The following is a 17,879-nucleotide window of genomic DNA, read 5'->3' on the forward strand; positions in this document are numbered from 1 at the left end:
GAGGAAGGCAGCAGCAGCCCTTGGCAGGTGCCCAGGTGAGCAGACAGGGAGATGTGGGGTTCCCTCACGTGGCCAAGCCCTCGCCACCCCCCAGGACTCACAAGTGCTGGGCTTCAGGATGCTGCTGGTGATGGGCGGCCCAGCGGGGGCCGACATGGAGAAGAGTGAGAGACAGTCGTCGTCCTGGGAGCAGCCCGCCTGGATGGCCCGCAGGTAGCTGTGGCTCCGCATGCGGAAGCAGCCGGGCAGGTCCAGCGCCTCCACGGCCTGCGACTCCACCTCGCCGAAAACCGACTCGCAGACGGCTTCAAACTGGTGGTTGAGCTCGTCGTTGATCTAGGGAGAGCGGTAGGTGAGGCTGAGGCAGGGCAGGGGATGCTCAGAGCGACATCCATCCCATCCCTGCCCCAGCCTGCCCTGTGGGAGCTGTGCCACAGAACGTACCTGGCCGGTGGTGAAGGAGCGCCCGTAGCTCTGTCCCCGTGGGAGCATTCGCGGTGGCGTGCAGCAGCTGGGACAGTTACAGATATATGAATCAGAATAGTGCCTACTTGCAAACCTAATGAGAGACAGTGGGAATAGAAGGGATGGCACCAAAAGCAATACATTCCAGCAGAGCATTCGGAAACGCAGCCGCAGCGATACCCCCGCTGGTCACTGCTGCTGTCCCACTCCTGACTGCCCCCAAAACTGTCACCTACTGGGACTGGAGCACATCTCAGTCATCCCCCTTTGAACACAACTCTTCTCCCCATGGTCTGCATGTGGCTGCAGCAGCAGGTCCCCCCCAAAAGCCCAGCATAGCCATGTCCCCCCAGTGCCCTGACACAGAGCAGGGACAGCGCTCGGTGCTGCTGGCTGGGGACTGTGGATGTGAGCGGGGACAGTGCTGTGAGCGGGGACAGTGCTGTGAGTAGGGACAGTGCTGTGAGTGGGGACAGTGCTGTGAGTAGGGACATTGCTGTGAGCAGGGACAGTGCTGTGAGCAGGGACTGTGGCTGTGAGCGGGGACAGTGCTGTGAGCAGGGACAGTGCTGTGAGTGGGGACAGTGCTGTGAGTGGGGACAGTGATGTGAGCAGGAATGGTGCTGTGAGCAGGGGACAGTGCTGTGAGCAGGGACAGTGCTGTGAGCAGGGACAGTGCTGTGAGTAGGGACATTGCTGTGAGCGGGGACATTGCTGTGAGTAGGGACATTGCTGTGAGCAGGGACAGTGCTGTGAGCAGGGACAGTGCTGTGAGTGGGGACAGTGCTGTGAGCAGGGACAGTGCTGTGAGTAGGGACATTGCTGTGAGCAGGGACAGTGCTGTGAGCAGGGACAGTGCTGTGAGTGGGGACAGTGCTGTGAGCAGGGACAGTGCTGTGAGCAGGGACAGTGCTGTGAGTAGGGGACAGCGCTGTGAGTGGGGACAATGCCATGAGCAGGGACATGCCACTTGTCCTCCCAGGGAGCCCTGGCCCATGGCCCTGCTGCTGCCTGCAGAGCTGGGACGGGGTGGGGAGGCAGCAGCCCTTACTTGGTCCTGGCCTGGTCGGCGCTGGAGGAGCGGCGGTAGCTGTCTCGCCGTGTGGCCGCCCTGGGCAGCACTTTGGAGCTGATGTCCGAGTCGGCGCTGTCCTCGTCGCCCATGGCCTTGATGTAGCTGCCGCTGCGCATCCGCCGGCACGGGATCTCCCCGTCCTTGCCCGCTGGGTACCCGCTCCACTCGTCCTGTGGCACCTGGAGCAGGAGGCAAGCGTGGGAGGACATGGTGGCTGGGGTCCCACAGGTGGGATGAAGAGCAGAGCCATGTGCCAGCCCAAATCCAGCCCAAATCCAGCCCAAATCCAGCCCAAATCCAGCCCAAATCCAGCATGTGTGCCCTGCCCTCCCCATGCACACCAGAGCTGCAGGGACAGACCCTGGGGGCTCTGACCCTTTTGGAAAGCCCCAAAATGCAGGAGAGCAGATCTCTCCTAACAGCTACAGCTCCCCATTCCCAAATGTGAGGTGGCGCAGCAGCTCCCACCTCACGGCCCCCCTGGCAGGAGCGTCTGGGCCAAATCCCACCCATGCCAGCGTGGCGCCCGCCTGACGTATCGGCACCAGTTCCACCACGTGCTGCTGACGCCAGCACCACGGGGCCCTTGTAGGGCAGTGGCAGGGGGACGGTGTCCCCTGGGGCTCACGGCTGGGGCGGTGGGGCCGGCACCCTGCCCTGATGCCCCCACTGCCAGCACAGACAGGCCCCGGCCACCCCCACCCCAGCCAGCACAGCATTGCTGCTCCCTGTCTCCTTCCCCCAGGAAATGGAGAGAAGAGTTAATTAGCTTTTAATTGGAAGGGGGGTGACCTAGAAGGGAGCCTGGTGATGAGGCAGGCAGTGGCACCCAGCCAGGCTCACAGGCAGGATAAAAGCAGTGAGAAGGGAGCAGGCACAGGGCTACTGGTGGCCCTGAGCTGACAGAGCTGGTCTGACCCCAAATGCAGCACAGGGCAGGAGGCAGCAGATGGGCTTCAAGGAGACATCGGGGACTGGCACAGGACCGTGGGAAAGGGGCACAGGCACTGGGAACACGGAGCAGAGCTGGAGCATCCCCACAGCACCCCAGGCTGCTGGATGGAGGGTCCTGGCTCGCCCCACAGCACAGTCAGCCCTAGTACCTTCACCCTGCCCGGCCCCTCACCTGCAGGTACTGGTACGCTCGGTCTTTGGCCTTTGCTTCCTGAAGCATCAAGGTCTTCTCGGTGCCGCCGGCGCTGGGATAGGCTTCACGAGCCTGGCTGACGGTCATGGTGTGCCAGGCACTCCTCTTGAGCGTCTGGCCATCCAGAGACATGGACATGCCGGCACAGGCCAGGCATTTTCCTTCCCCACCGCCCTTTAGACTCTTCAAGGTCAAGTCTCTGAAGGCACTTTCGGGAGCGTCCACACAGTACTGGGTGCCCTGGTCGGCGGCGTGCCGGCCGGACACCATGTAGCTGCTGTCGCTGTCCAGGTTGTCGTCGGAGCTCCACCAGCCCAACATCTTGGACCGGTGCCGGGAGTCCACCTTACGGTCCTTGCTCTTGCTGCGCTTGCCGTGGCGGGACTGGTGGTGGTGGTGGTGATGGTGGTGGTGGTGGTGGTGGTGGTAGCCGTCCCCGCGGCCGTCCATCTTGGCGCCGTTGTAGTCCCGCTTGGCCGGCGCCTCCAGGGAGTGGGACTTGGCGAAGAGCTTCTGGACGGAGTGGACGAGGTGGCGGATGCGGCTGGGGCTCTCGCTGCGGGGCTCGGCGCCGCCGGCCCGGGGGTACTGCAGCGTGTGGAAGCCGTCGTGGTGCAGCGGCAGCTGCTTCTCGAACTGGTCCAGCAGCGTGGGGGGCAGGCGGTTGATCTTGCTGGCAGGGTGGGCGGTCGCCATGCATTCGTCGCAGGAGTCGTAGGGCTGCTGCGCGTGATGCATCCTCGGGAAGGTGCTGCTGGCGCTGGCGGAGGGCGGCTCGCTCAGGGGCCCGCCCGGGCACTCGCTGGCCGCGCCGGGGCTCCGCGCCGGGCAGTAGGGATGCTCCAGGGAACACGGCTCGCTGGGGCTGAGCAGGTACGGCGGCCGGCCCTCGGGGCCGTGCGGGATGTAGTCGGCGGGATGCTCGCAGTCCTCTGGGATGCAGCGGCAGCGGTGGCCGGAGGAGGGCTGTGTCTGGCTACGCTCCCCATGGTAGCCTTTCATCATTTCAGCACCCACCCCATAGCCTCGGCATCTTGCCGGGATGCCCCTGCGGGCTCATCTGTGGGGACAGGGACAAGAACAGTGTCAAGATCCCCTCTGCACCCCCACAACCAGAAGAACATTGGAGGCTACCTCACAGGAACCAGCTGAGAAGGGTGGGAAGCTTCCAGGGAAAGATTCAGCCCTGTGAAGTGCCAGAATCCTGGCATTCCACCTGGTGACAGGAGCACAGTGCCCGGGCCGGGCACCTGGGGTTACCCCCAGTTCAGGTGCTCGGAGGGGCCAGTGGGAAGGAGAAGGTGCTGCCAGCAACGATGCAGGCAGCAGGGCCTGCAGATGGCAAGGGAGGACGTTCTGCCATCAGCAGATCCTTGTTTTCTTCTCCAGCACCAAATATTATGAAGTGTTTCTCCATTGGAAAGTGGCTCTGGCTGAGTTTTTCAGCCGTTGCGATTCACAGCGCCGCTAATGAGCTGCCGTGGGGCGCGGGGGGGCCGTGCTCTGATGTCTCCATCCAGCCCCACATGGAGCTGCGCATGGAGACCCACGAGCCAGGGCTCTCCTGCCCTGCAAGCCCTCTGGATGGGGAGCCAGGAGCAGAGGTGGCTGTGCTGTGTGAGGGGCAGCCCCAGGGAGAGGCAGGAGGATGGACGGCGTTGAGCCAGGCTGAGCCTGCACCAGCCAAGGCTGAGCCGCCTGCACCCATGGAGGTTTGTGTGCCTTACAGCCCCTCAAAGGCTCTGTCTTTGGTTGGACTGTAAATAAGGAAATTACTTATTCTCCAGAGTATCTTGGCTAATTAACAGGCATCGCTAACACTCTTGTTGTCATATTTGGGCAGGGTGCTGCAGGCAGCACATCTCCCAGACTGGCTGCAGGGAAAGGTGACTGTGGGATGTTCCCTGTGGCACGTGGGGATTTGACCATGGAGACTGGAAACGAGGGACACTGGGAGGGCCAGGGCTGGTGGGAGGGGGTTGTGCCCCCGAGAAGTCCTGGAGGGAAGAGGAGTTGGGGGTCCCCAGGGGATGTGGGGGTGGGCAGCAATGGCGTTTTGGCCCTGGGCAGCAGACAGGGCCCTGAGAACACATCTGCCCTAAGCCACCACCACCTTCCTTCCCAGCTTCCTCGAGGCTGGATGGCTCCGTCCTGCGCCGCTCCCCATCCTCAGATCCCGCTCCTGCTCTAACAAGGCTCCCTAATTGCTGAGCAGAAGATGCAGCTGGTACAGACGATGCCTCTGCCCTCCTGAGACAGCTGCTGCGAGGAGCAGGAGCAGCAGCGTGGGATGGAGCTGCCTCCCTGGCCTGGGATCAAGCAGCAGGATGGAAGGACAGACAGACAAACAGGCTCCCAGCCCAGCTCTGCCTCCGCGGGCTGAGCTATCATCTCCTGCTCGGGGAGGGAAGCTCTCAGCTGATCCAAATATTGCTGCCGCGGCGGCGAGAAGGAGTCAAAATATCTGCGGAGCCTGACAGCACGAGCCCGCCGGGCTTTTGTGCTCGGCAGGTGCAGGAATTCAACAAAGCCGGAACCGCAGGCGAGGCAGCGCCGCAGCTCCCCCGCACCTGTGGAGCGCTGGCAGCGGGTGGGACAAGCCCTGGTGGAGGATCCATGTCCCAGCTCAAGGTGGCACAGGCGTCTACAGCCTGCCCAGGGAGCAGCCAGGCTCCCTGAGGGCAACCTCAGGATGGAGAAGGGGTCGGGAGTGACCCTGTGAGGCTCAGCACAAGGTCTCCATCCCCACGCACCCGCAGTGCGGAGGAAGAGAGAGGCCCCTGAGCCCACTCCTCTCCCCCATCCCAGGAGGGCAGTGTGGGCAGGCTGGCACGGGGGGCTGGGGCAGCTGGCCAGAGCGTGGCTCATGGGCAGATGGCCGAGAGCTGGAGCTGTGTCCCTCAAAAAGCCAATCCACGGAGCAGCCCTTGGGATGGAGGGATTTGTGCCACCAAAGCGCAGATTTAAGTCAAGGGGGAAAAACCCAGCCCAGCTGAATTTTGTGCCATTTAACACCAGGGTAATTACCACCAGTGGGAACCTACCGCCCACACAATTATGTGCTAGGATAAACTGGAAGAGCATAATTACCATTACAAATAACTCACTCCTCGCCTTTATTGCATCCAGTGCCAGGAGAAACTCCCACCAGTGGCTCCTCACCACCACCTCCCTCTGATGTCTCTCCCCATTGCGAGGGTCAGCACAGGGAGGAGAGGGGCTCATAGTCTCTGGTGCTCCAGGCCCATCCTGAAATTCAGCCTCCTGCTTAATTTCCCATGTGAGCACTTGGCAGAGGCAGTTCCACTTCCCAGCAGCTGCCCCATGAGATCCCTGCCTTGGAGGCAGCGCTGTGCTGAGGCCCAGGGCTACAGGGATTCAGGGCAGACCCAGCAGGAGCCTCAGCTTCCCTGGGACCCCACAGTACCCAGGATCCTCCCATCTTTCCTCCAGCTCCAGGAACACCAGCGGGGAGGTGAGAGGACATCAAAACCCCATCACAGTGTCTGGGTCTGGCAAAGCGCCCTGACACAGGGCAAGACTGGGTTTTCCAAAACTTCCAGGTCTAACCTCAAGAGCTGGGGTTGATGGCCCTGCACTCAGGGGTTCCTGGCCCCCTGCCCTTCCCCAGCAGCCCCACCATGGGCAGCCCACGCTGGGGTGGTCCCAGTGGAGCCTGCTGGTGGCACTCACCGCCCGGCGCTCAGGGGGATGCTGTCCTCATGGCCTCGCCAGCAGCAGCTCCTCCACGCTGGGAATCCCTGGGGCAGCAGGCTCTGGGGGAGCAACAGGATGGGGATAAAGCCAGAACCAGGGTTTTCCCCCAAAAACCAGCCTGAGCCACCTCCCTGTGTATTTTTTATCAGCCCGGCCTTCCATCTTCCCCTGAGGCCGCCCCACACCAGCACAGACACGGGGACAGCTCCGCACGGCCACGGCCACGTGTTTCACCCAGTTCAGCCCCAAAACCATCCCCAGTCCCATCCTGTTATGCAATTCCCAGGCAGCGGGTGCCAGAGCAGCCCAGCGGCCACCTCGCCATCGACTTTCATTTGCTCCGCTCGCTCCACAAAGCCTCCTCCCGCCACCCCGCCTTTCCACACCACCAAAGGCACTTTTTTTTCCCAGCTTCCAACCCGGGAGAGGTGCGAGCTCGGCCCCGTTCTGCTCTGCAAATTAACGCGAGGTTCTGCCAGCTTGGGTCCTGCTGGGGACCTTTATGGCTTGGGATGAAAGCGGGAGAGAACAAACACGCAGCGTGAGCGCCCGGCACCGCGCGCGAGCTGGAGCCGGGGGAAAAAAATAAAATAAAGTGGTTTTCCCACTTAGGGGCTGAACAAATTTGATCTACGGTCGTCGGAAGAAAATAAATATGGAATTCAGCCAGGTCGTTTCCACCATGCTTTTAATCTATTTACTCTTTCTCCACTCATTGTGAGCGAGAAGGATTGTGGAAAGCAAACATTTTATTTTATTACTAATTGCTCTGTTATTTTATGAGGCTGAATTAGTAAAATGTACTCAGTCTGGATGAAAAAAAGAGTGGTTTAGTAAGAGATCACCTAATTTAGCAGAGAAAGGGGAAAGGGAAAGTGTAAAGGTGAAGAAAGGGAAAGGAATAGGAAAGGAAAGGGGGAAAAAAGAGATGAAAAGGAAAGAGAAAAGGGGAAGGGGGAAAAGGAAAAGGGAACGAGGATAAGGGAAAGAGGAAAACAGTGTGAGCAGGATGTAAAGATCACAGAAAATACACTGGCTGCAATCAGGAAATCAAAACCAATTACTGTTAATAAAAGAAAGCAGAGCAGCTGCAGGCAGGCACTGCCTGCAGAGGGCTGTGAGGGGCAGGATCCAACCGGGCACTGCTGGAAAAAAGGGATGAGGCAAGATTTTTTAAAAGTCATGAAAGATGAACACAAGCTGAGGATTTGCAAATATGAGTGGAGCAGGAAGTGTTTACTGAGGCCACTGAGAAGGCCGCAGAAGCCAGCACAGCTGGCTGGGACCCCAACAGGGCTGGGGGACTCTAGCACCCAAAAAAACCTGGAAGGCCGTGACACCCCGACATAAGCGGGGGGCTGTGGCACCCTGAGGCTGGGGACATCTCTCCTGGCTCAGCCCTGCCCTGATACATCCCTTCTGCCTGAGCATGGGCGCTTCCCAGGCACCAACCCCAAATCCGCGGCGCCCCAGGGCTCCAGTGCAGCGCGGCCGCCCCGCTCCACAGCCGGGAGGCTGAGGACGGGATGTTCGACGGGCCGGGCACGTTATTAAGCACATGATTAATTTTGGCACCAGCCCCAGCTGCCTGACAGCTCCTTCTCCAGGGCTGGGAGAGCGAGCGCGAGAGGTGCTGCCTCTGCTGATGCAGCGGTTGGTGGGATGAAAAATCCTGCAATGCAGCACTGCTTCTTAATGAGCCATTTGTCTTTGAGTCTTCTTCACTCATTACCATGCCGGGAGAGGGATGGGAGTTGCCCCACGTCCCCATCTGAGCAATTACTCCTGGAGCAGAGCGAGGAAATACGGCCACGACGCGCCCAGCTGCCAGGGATCCCGGCACGGCCGCCAGCGCTGGGACTTCCCACCACAGCACCACTGCCTCTGGCTGCTGCCACCTCAGGGGAACAGGAACCCCCTCCCTGCACAGCACACACAGCCCAGGACCACCCACCCAGGCCCCAGACCTGATTCTCTGGGGGCAAGAGTCGTGCTGCTGTGCTGGGTGTGGAAAGGAGCTGGAGCATCCTGGAGCTGCCAAGGCAAAGGCAGCGGAGAAAGGATTCTGGCACTCCATCCCTGCAAAGCCTAATTCAGGTCCTGGTGGAAGAGCCACATCTTCAAAAGCCATTTAGGATGGGGAACATCTGGGCCTGGCAGCCAGATCCCAGGAGGTTGGCTGAGAAGGAAAGAGGTGGCACAGGGAAAGTGCCATGGCAGCACCCCTGTGTAGGTGCAGGCAGAGGCAGGGCTGGCAGGGGCGAGCAGCCCCATGGCACCTCCAGCCCCCTCGGCCCCACAGCAGTGCTCATCCTGCCCACAGGAGCCAGGACATGGGGCATGGACTGCCAGAGGTGTGACCCCACTGCCAGAGTGTCAGGAGCACAGCCAACTGAGTTGTAGGACCCCCATGGAGGGACCCCCAGGCCAGGCAGGGCTGCAGGGACCCCAGCCCATGCCAGCTGGCACAGGGATTGTGGGCACTGAGGCGCACGGATGAGCACCCATCAGGGTGATGCCCATGGACAGCTCCCCTCCCATGGACACCTCGACATCTGCCCGCAGTGCCTGGGGCCAGCAGCAGCCAGCGCTCCTCTGGTGCCTCCAGGCTTGGTGGGGAAGGGGGACATGCAGGTGACACCGAGGAGAGACCACAGCCTGCTCTTCACCTGCAGTGAAGGGAAGGGACAGGCAGGGACACACATCCCCCTGTGCTGTGCTCACCCTGGGGCTCTGCCCACATTCCCAGGGGCATCCAGCCACCAGCGGTGCCCCAGGTGGGCAGTGGGCACCAGCATTTCCCAGGAGTGAGATCTGCCTGTGCCAGGGGCACTGGGGGCCATGGCAGGCCCCTCGGGCCCTGCGGCTGTGCCAGGGGCCCCAGCTGGCCACGGTGCTGGATGAACCCCATTTCCCCATCACCCCCATTTTCCCCTCCCACCCACACGGAGCCACCAGCTAGGCCAGGCTGCCGAGGTTTAAAGAGCCACTTAGTCCCCAGCCATGCCGTGTAATGACTTAAGCCAGGGATCACTCCAAAGCCTCTTTGGTGAGCTCAGGGCAGCACAGCCTTAGCGCTGAGCGTGGCAGCAGTCACAGCTCTGACCATCTCCTGCCCATTTCCTCCGAGCCCCTGGGCGGGCTGACCCTTCCATCCCCAGCTTCCCTCTCCCTGAGCCCCCAGCAGGCTGGCAGTGCCATCCCTGCTCTGCTCCTGCCAGGTGCTCAGCCGAGCCAGGGCTGTCACCTGTCACCAGCGTTGCTCCTCATCCTGCTTTCCCTGCCAGCACCAGGCACTCTCCACTCCATCCCCAAATTACACCAATCCCAACCGGTTCCCTTCACCCTGCCATGGGGCCGCTGGGGCTGGAGTTTCCAGGAACAGCGAGGAAGCAGAGCCTCGGTCCCTGTGGCAGCAGGGATGCTCCAGGCCATCACCCCATTCCCAGGCTGCATCCCCTGGGGCCAGGGCTGGGATGAGCACAGCGAGCCCCGAGGCATGGCACAGCCCAGCTTGCCAGCAGAGGACCCAAACTGCTGCTTTAATGGATGGGCTTAATTTGCAAAGCTGATGAAAACCTAAATATTTAAATACATAATTCTGCACAATGCTCTTAGCGTGGGGACAGAGCACGGGGAGGGGGGGCACAGCTGGTGAGTGAGGACACCGTAGGCATGGGGGATGCTCTGGTGGGGCCACCTGGATCACCTGGGCCAAGAGCATCTCCATCACAGTTTGGGGACCATGCACATCCTTGTCCCCAAAGCCAGCAGCACCCACAGAATGGGTGCCATGGGGAGCTCTGCTGTTGGCACTGGAGACCTGCTCCACCACCCAGAAGCGTCCCAGAGAGAAATGTGGGGAAAAGGGAGAGTGGTCCAAGCCAGGGAGCTGTGAAGGGCAGCGGGACGAGCCCCCATGGAGATTACACCACTGATATTCCTGCTACAACAGCTTAGAGATAAAAGAGATTTGCCGGATTTACCAGCAATACAAATTGAATATTTAATTTTAGCTGCAGGGGAGGTGCGGGGGCTCATCCCAGGGGTGCACGAAGGTGTGCAGGTGGTGGGCCTGGAGAGATGCTTCCAGCTCATGGGGGAAAACTGGTGTGAGAGCCATCCCCATGAGCCAGAGGGGCTGGGCATTGGCATGGCAGTGGGACTGGGCACCCTCTGCCCCAACCTGCCCCTAATCCCACCAGCCACTCACGGCTGCCAACAGCACGGCACCGCCCCTGCCAGCACGTGGAGCTCCTGCAGGATCACCCTTGGGCGTGGGCCCAGCACCAGCTCTGGGGGGGCTCGGGAGGGGTCCTGACCCCACACGCTGCCCCTGGGCCAGCCCTGAGCCAGCGCGTGGCTGCTTCACCCTGCTCCCCTCTGCCCTGACCAGGATGCACCAACGAGGCTGTGCCTGGCTGGGGATGTCCCGGGATGAGGCCGTTTGCCACCCAGGGCAGGGACTTTGCAGGGAATGGGGCTGGAGGCAGCAGGGAGGGAGACAGATCTGAGCATCCTGTGGGAAGGGATGGAGAAACACCCAAGGAGACCCAGCCACCTGTTGCAGAAGAGAGATAAATATGATTATCCATAAATAATACAGCCAGGATGAGAACAGTTCTCCCAGCTAGCCGGACAATGCCCCTGCCTACGGATGGGTCCTGGGGTCAAGTGGACTGTTCCATCTCACCCCCAAAAGATGTACGGTTCACCCTGCACCTCTGTCCCTCCCCTAAAACATCAAGTGCCTGTAACCCCATTGGCCTGAGCCTTGTTCCAGCCCACCTTGAAGCTCCTTGAAAAGGGGGCTTTGAGGGGCCACACGCTCTCTTGGAACCTCCTCCCCTCTCTTGGAATCTCCTCCCCTCTCTTGGAACTTCCCCTCTCCTAGAGCATCCTTTTGTCTCTCCCCTCCTCCACCTCTTGGAGCCTCACACATGCTGCGTTTGGCGGCACGAGGCAGGACCATCCTGCATCCCCAATAAACCTCATTTCCCCAAGAGCAAACTTCAGAGGTCTCTTGCCTCAATTCATCCACACCGTGCCGGCGCTTGGAATCTTCTACAGCCACCTCCTACCAAGCCAGAGCAGGGGCAGAGGACAGGCAGCAACAGCCCCCTGCCAGCCGTGAGAACAGGGCTGTCCCCAAGGCCAGCACAGGGTCCCCACGGTGCCACCGAGCCAGGTGCCCATCCTGGCTCACCCCTCCATGGCTGGCGTGCGGTGCTGGCGCGGGTGCCAGCGCGGGGCGGGCTGGGGGAGGACGGCAGAAGATGAATGAGGGAGTCGGGAGGCTAATGGCATTGTCTGGAAAGTAGGTCGTGTGCTGAGCAAAAAGATATTTATATCAAAGCTCGTTCCCCCGCAGAAGCTCCCGAGCCGGGTACAGGCAGCACCACGAGCCCATGACCGTGCTCTGCACCCCCGTGACACCCGCGTGGCACTCTCATGGCAATCCACCCCCACGGCACCCCCTGCCCGGCTCAGGGGTGGCAGTGCTGGAGGTGAAGTCATCCTGATGGAATGGGAGCCATGGCAGCTTTGCCTTTTTCTGACCTGGCTGCAGGCACTGGGCACTGAATGGCACCGAGTTATTTTTATTTTAATGCAACCTTTGCCAAGGTGCCATGGACATTCCTCAGATGGGCACAGTCAGCCCAGGATGGCCACGGAGGGTCCTGCCCACCCGAGCTTCAGCACCCTGGCCTCTCCCAGCACCCGGCTCTGCCCATGCTCCTCACATCCTACATCACCCCTGACCTGAGCTTGGGCCAGGTCTCAGCCTTTCCTGCTGGGAAGAGACCCATGCCCCTCCAGCCTTCCCAGAAAAGCCAAAAAACCACCCCAGAGAGCCCAGATGGAGTCAATTGGTTTTGTCCCTCTGGCCGTGCTGCCCCAGCTGTGGACAGGACCTGGGGCCATGCAGCCCTGCTCTCCTGTGCCCATCCCCATCCCACACCTGGCAGCCTGCGATCCAGCACGGCAGCAGGTTCATTTCCCATAATAGCTGTGTCGGCTGAATTTACAGCCTCGCTCCGAGTTATTAATAATAATGGCCTCACTCTTAAGTAGGGCTTTTCATCTGCCTCAGAGTTCTTTCCAGAGGACGTCTGCAGCATTATCACCATTTTATTCTCGTTCCAGTGGGCACAAGAGTGAGATGGAGAAGGGGCAGCTGATCTGTGCTGCGGGTCCTGTGGGATGCCCGGCCAAGCCACCCCCAGGGAGGTTGGAATGCCAGGGGCCTGTCGGGATGCAGCCACAGCACCGAGGCTCCTGCCAGCCGTGCCGTGGTGATTTACACCAGCAGCGAGCCCGGGCCCTGCCGCACGGATAAATCCACTTCAGGCAGCAATAAACCAGCGTCACCACATCGGTAATCCGCAGCGCTGCCACCGCCGTGAGGAATCCAGGGGCAACGCACACGTGCTGATAAATCCCGGGCTTGTCTCAGCAGGGAGGTCCCTGGGGTGGAAATCCCCGGTGGAGCCGTGGCTGGAGGGGTGGGTGCCAGCAAGGGAGACCCTGGGGATGGATCCAGCACATGGGACTGGCAGTGGCCACGTGGGACCGGGGACATCCCCAAAACGCCCCCCCCGTGTCCCCCCGTGATGCCCACCCACCCCGGGCGGCTCCGGTGTCTCCCTGCCGTGTGCCACAGCGGGGCTCGATGGGCAGATTTATTCCCCGGTAAGAGAGCTTTGATCTGAAGTTATTTTTTGTTTACTAGCAACAAGGTATTGTAAATACATCTTTGCCGATAATTATAGAGTCTGGGCGCACACCTTAATCTCCATAAAATATCAGATGCTACAATTTGCCTGATTTAATGAGATTGGAGGCTGATAAGCCGCTGAGCTAAGCTGTAAACTTTGGGGGGGAGGAGGGAAATGATTGCAAATGTGCTAAACCGCCTTCGTCCTCCTCCTCCTGCTGCTGCTGCCACGTGCTCAGCCCGGGAGCGTGTGCCCAGCCCCGTAGCCCCCTGCCCAGCTCCCGGGGTGTGCCCGGGCTGTGCTGCAGCAGCTTCACGCAGGGATGGGCATTTAGGGCAAAAGGAGCTTTTTATACAATTTACCTCATTAAAACTCCAAGAGCTGAGCGCGGCACCGGGCTGTGGCCGGGGGCTCTGCCTCGGAGCGCTCTGTTCCCCACGGGCTCCGTGCCTTGCCAGGGGGGAGCCAGCACAGCCCCAGTGCCAGGCAGGGTCCATGTGCCAGCTGAGGTGTGAGGACAGGGTCCCCATGGGGCCACAGCTGGGCTGCACGGGCAGGTCAGGATGGACGTGTGCCCATATGTGATCATGTGGGTCCAGGTGTGTCCAGATGTGTCCAGGGGGACACAGCTCCACCTGGCACCTCTGGCCATGCCAAGGGCAAGCTGGACTGAGGGGTCCATGCCACCCAAGGCCACCCTCCCGCACGTGCACGGCCATGCCCTCGCCATGTCCCCCCACAGACACGGGGGTTTGTGCACTGCCAGGTGCCCGGGGTGGGGATCCCCTCGTGCAGGGATAGGGGGCCCTGCCTGGAAAGCAGGAGGCTCCTCCTGGTAACGAGCAGCCCCGTTTCCACAGCAACCTTAAAGGCCCACAGGTGCTGCCTCACCAGCTGGCCGGCTGTGGCATTTTTGGGGACACTCAGCCCGTCCCCCTGCCCAGCACCCTGGCCTCAAACAACAGCACCTCATCCCCTCAGCCAGCAGCCCCCAGCCATCTCCTCCAGGTACCACCTGGGCCCACCCACAGCCCCCTCCCTGCGCTGAGACCCCCAAAGGGTGCAGACCCCCTGCACCAAGAGAGACAGGACCCCCCCCAAAATACCCCTGTGCCCACCCCGACATCATGAGGAGCCGGTGCTGACCTACAAATGTCAGGCTGACAGGTTAATTACTTTCCCTCTTCCTCGGGCCATTATCAGATGGAATCAGACGTCACCTGGGACTGTTAATTGGCCTAATTATTCCAGTTTCAGATTTTAAATAATTAGTTACTGTTGACTCCAGCCTGACTTCCGTGATTTTCTATAAAAAGGTCAAATGGTTCCTGGATCCCAAAACCCAAGAGATGGGATGGAGGGGCTGCAGCACAGGCCAAGCACACCGAGACCCCTGAGCTGGCTGGGGACACCGGGGACAGTGTGGTTCCCACCAGTGCCTTGTGCTCACGCTGGAGCTGGCAGGACAGGGACATCATCTGCCTCAATGGCGACAGAGGGAAACCAGGAGAGGGAGGGGGTGTGGAAGCACCGGGTGAAGGGTGGGGGGTGGGAGGGAGCCCCTTCCTCCATCCCTCCCTCCCCCAGCATGGTGACAGCTGCCCCAGGCTGAGCTCCCTGCCCAGGCTGAGCCACAGGAACCCCCCCCGGCAGATCCCAGGTCCCCCTGGGCACCTCCTCCCTCCTGGTTTGACTCCCCAGGGCTGAAATCTCAGCCCAGGGTTTTCCTGTGGCCACTGGGCACTGGGCACAGGGGCAGCACCAGCCCTGCCAAGGCTGATGGTGGCCAAAGCAATACCTCGTGCCCACGGGCTCCCTGCAGGGGCTACCTGTCACCTGCCCAGGGCATTGCAGAGAGGGACACCTGGGCAGAGGGACAAGCAGAGCCAGCTCATCCCCAGGCTCATTCCCTCAGGAACACCACGCTTTCTCCCAGCCTCATCCCCGCTATTAATAGCCTTCACTAGCCTCCTCGGGAGCCATTTGCATATTTGATTGCAACTCCGGGGCGGGGCAGGGCCCTTCAATCAGCCGCTCCCGCAGTCTCATTTGCATGGGTTGACATTTTGTTCTGGGAGCAGTGACACCGGCACTGCGGTTGGGGACACGGTTCTGGGGGGCCGAGGTGAGCACGGTGTCACCAACCCAGGCACTTCCCCCGGGCCCAGCTGTGCCTGCCCGGGAGCACCAGGCAGGGCCGGCAGCCCCTCCCTGGCTGTCCCAAAGCCGGCCGGGAGTGACGGAGCCACGGTGGCCCGTGTCCCCACACGCCCTGCCCTGCCCCGCTCTCCAGCCCGACTCACAACAGCCCGTCCCTGCCCGACCTGCCCGGCGGGACGATCAGAAGCGCCCGTGGAGGGAAGGCTGTGCCCAGCCCGGCGGGCAGGGCGTGGGGTGACGGGCACAGCCGTGGGGTGACGGGCACAGAGCTCTGCGCGCTTTCCCGTCCCACCAGCCCTGTCTGGAGCTGCCGCACATCAAAGGTTATGGGCAGGGCAAGACGTCCCCGGGGGAGCGGGGGGACCCCGAGCCCCAGCGCACCCGTGGGCAGCCCCGGGGGGAGAGGGCGTCGGGAGCCGCCGCCGGTTCGATCCGCGGTTCGGACTCGCAGCGTGGGGCCGGGGCATCAGCACCGCGGACAGCGCCCGCCGACACTGCCACCATGGCCAGCGCCACCACCGCTGTCACTATGGCCACCGCTGCCACTGCCGGGGCACCACCGCCACCGCGGCCGCCACTAGAAACTCCCACCACGATAAACTCCCACCACGAGCATCACTCCACAGCCACCACGGCCACCACTGCCATCACGGCCACCACGGCCACCACGGCCACCACAGCCACCACGGCCACCACGGCCACCACTTCTATCACGGCCACCACGGCCACCACGGCCACCGCTGCTATCACGGCCACCGCAGCCACCACAGCCACCACGGCCACCACAGCCACCACAGCCACCACTGCCACCAGTGTCACCACAGTGCCCAACAACACGTGCCACTGGCGGCCGTCCTGCGGCCCCGCCACCAGCCCCTGTGGCAGCCCCAAGCCAGGGATGTGCCAGACAGCGGCAGGAGGAGCTGGGCGGCTCCAGGGCCCCGGGCAGGCACAGCCAGGAGCTGCGTCCCAGGACGCCCTCGCTTCCCCCCGGCTCTTGGCATCACTTGGCAGGAAAAAACAAAGCAGGGTGAAGCGTGGGATCAAGCCTCAGGATGACAGGGATCGGGAGAGGGCTCTTCTGCTTCCCTCCCTCCTGCCTCAGTTTCCCCTCCAAGAAAGAACAGCAGAGATACAGGTTTGTGTCACAGGAGAGGCAGGGTGATGGGGGAATCCACAGAGAGGTACAGAGGGACCCAACTGCCACTGTGACTGTGCCAAGGAGCGAACTGAAGACAGGCAGGGCTCGGAGCACAGATGTCGGCACCGGCTGTGCCGCTCCCCGGCAGCGGGGCCGTCTGGCAGGCAGGGCTGGGGCTCCCCGGCTCCATCCACAGACCGACACACAGACACACAGACACACAGAGGAGATCCTGTCCCTCGCTTACACAGAGGTGCAGCCCTGCCCCGCTCCCCAAAACCCCAGTGAACAGCCCCCACTGAGCACATCCCCTCCCCCAGCACTCACAGCTCCCAGCCCCCAGCCCAGCACACACAGCCCCCAGCCCAGCACACACCCCCATCCCAGCACACACAGCCCCCAGCCCAGCACACACCCCCAGCAGCACACACAGCCCCCAGCCCCAGCACACACAGCCCCCAGCCCAGCACACACAGCCCCCAGCCCCAGCACACACAGCCCCCAGCCCAGCTCGGCAGGGAACGGGAGCAGAGACCTCGGGGCTGGGATCTCCCCATCCCGGTCGGGTGAGCTTCCCGGCTGTGCCGGGGCTCGTCTGAGCGAGGGCCGGCCGGGAGCCACAGGCTGCACACCGAGGAGAGAACGTGGCTGCCAGGGAGGAGGATTCGGCCACGAAAGGGTTAGGGCTGTGGGCTGCCCGGGGGCTCCCGCTCTGCCCGGGCCGGGGGAGCTCGCTGAACTGGCACAGCTGGGCACAAAGCCGGGCTCTCCCAGGACTGGGGCTCTGCAAGGCACGGAGCCCCCTGCACGCAGCCAGGCCCTCTCCCCTCCCACCCACCACCCCACTCACCCGCCGCCGCTGCTAAGCCATGAAGTTGCCGGCCTGGGCTCGGCAGGAGTCGGAGGATGGCACAGCGGCTGGATTCCCTCTGATCCTGCAAATTCCCTGCGGGCTGCCCATGCCGCGGCCAGGCCGCGCAGCGAGGCCGGAGGCGTCCCCGGGGTCACGGCCACCCGCGGCAGCGCAGCGCTCCGGGCGCCGACACCGGCACCGGCACCTTGCAGCCGGCGAGAGGCGGTGGCGGAGCCGTCGCCCCCGCGCGCCGGGGACACACCCACGCGCGCTCCCCGGCGCGCTCGGCCACCCCCGCGCACCAACACGCGCCCCCGGCAAGGGGCGGCCCACGCCGGCAGCGCCGCGCGCCCACGCACGGCCCCGCACGCCCGGGCGGACACGCAGCCCCGCAGGCCCGCGGATGGACGGACACCCGGCTCTGCACACACAGACGGACACACGGACGGACACACTGATGGACGGACACCCGGCTCTGCACACACAGACGGACACACGGACGGACACACTGATGGATGGACACCCGGCTCTGCACACACAGACGGACACACGGACGGACACACGGACGGACACACTGATGGACGGACACCCGGCTCTGCACA

General features: G+C 62.4%; 1 protein-coding gene across 3 annotated transcripts in view; it reads right to left on the reverse strand.

Moving 5' to 3' along the window:
- The window catches only part of DLGAP3 (DLG associated protein 3), a 28,220-nt gene that overhangs the window by 5,007 nt on the left and 5,334 nt on the right, over window positions 1–17,879 (reverse strand). The window contains exons 1-6 of one of the 3 annotated variants that reach the window (XM_021554800.2): window positions 17,275–17,506; window positions 6,381–6,463; window positions 2,667–3,747; window positions 1,517–1,719; window positions 445–511; window positions 102–336 (exon numbers count right to left, since the gene is read on the reverse strand). In XM_021554800.2, the coding sequence (XP_021410475.1) occupies window positions 102–336; window positions 445–511; window positions 1,517–1,719; window positions 2,667–3,692 (1,531 nt within the window). In that variant the 5' untranslated portion in view covers window positions 3,693–3,747; window positions 6,381–6,463; window positions 17,275–17,506. Of the gene's footprint in view, window positions 1–101; window positions 337–444; window positions 560–1,516; window positions 1,720–2,666; window positions 3,748–6,380; window positions 6,464–17,274; window positions 17,507–17,879 lie in introns of those variants that run through there. The other 2 variants (XM_021554797.2, XM_021554798.2) reach the window with 2 other exon arrangements.

This window comes from Lonchura striata, chromosome 26 (assembly GCF_046129695.1).
Source record: "Lonchura striata isolate bLonStr1 chromosome 26, bLonStr1.mat, whole genome shotgun sequence".
NCBI classification, from domain to species: domain Eukaryota; kingdom Metazoa; phylum Chordata; class Aves; order Passeriformes; family Estrildidae; genus Lonchura; species Lonchura striata.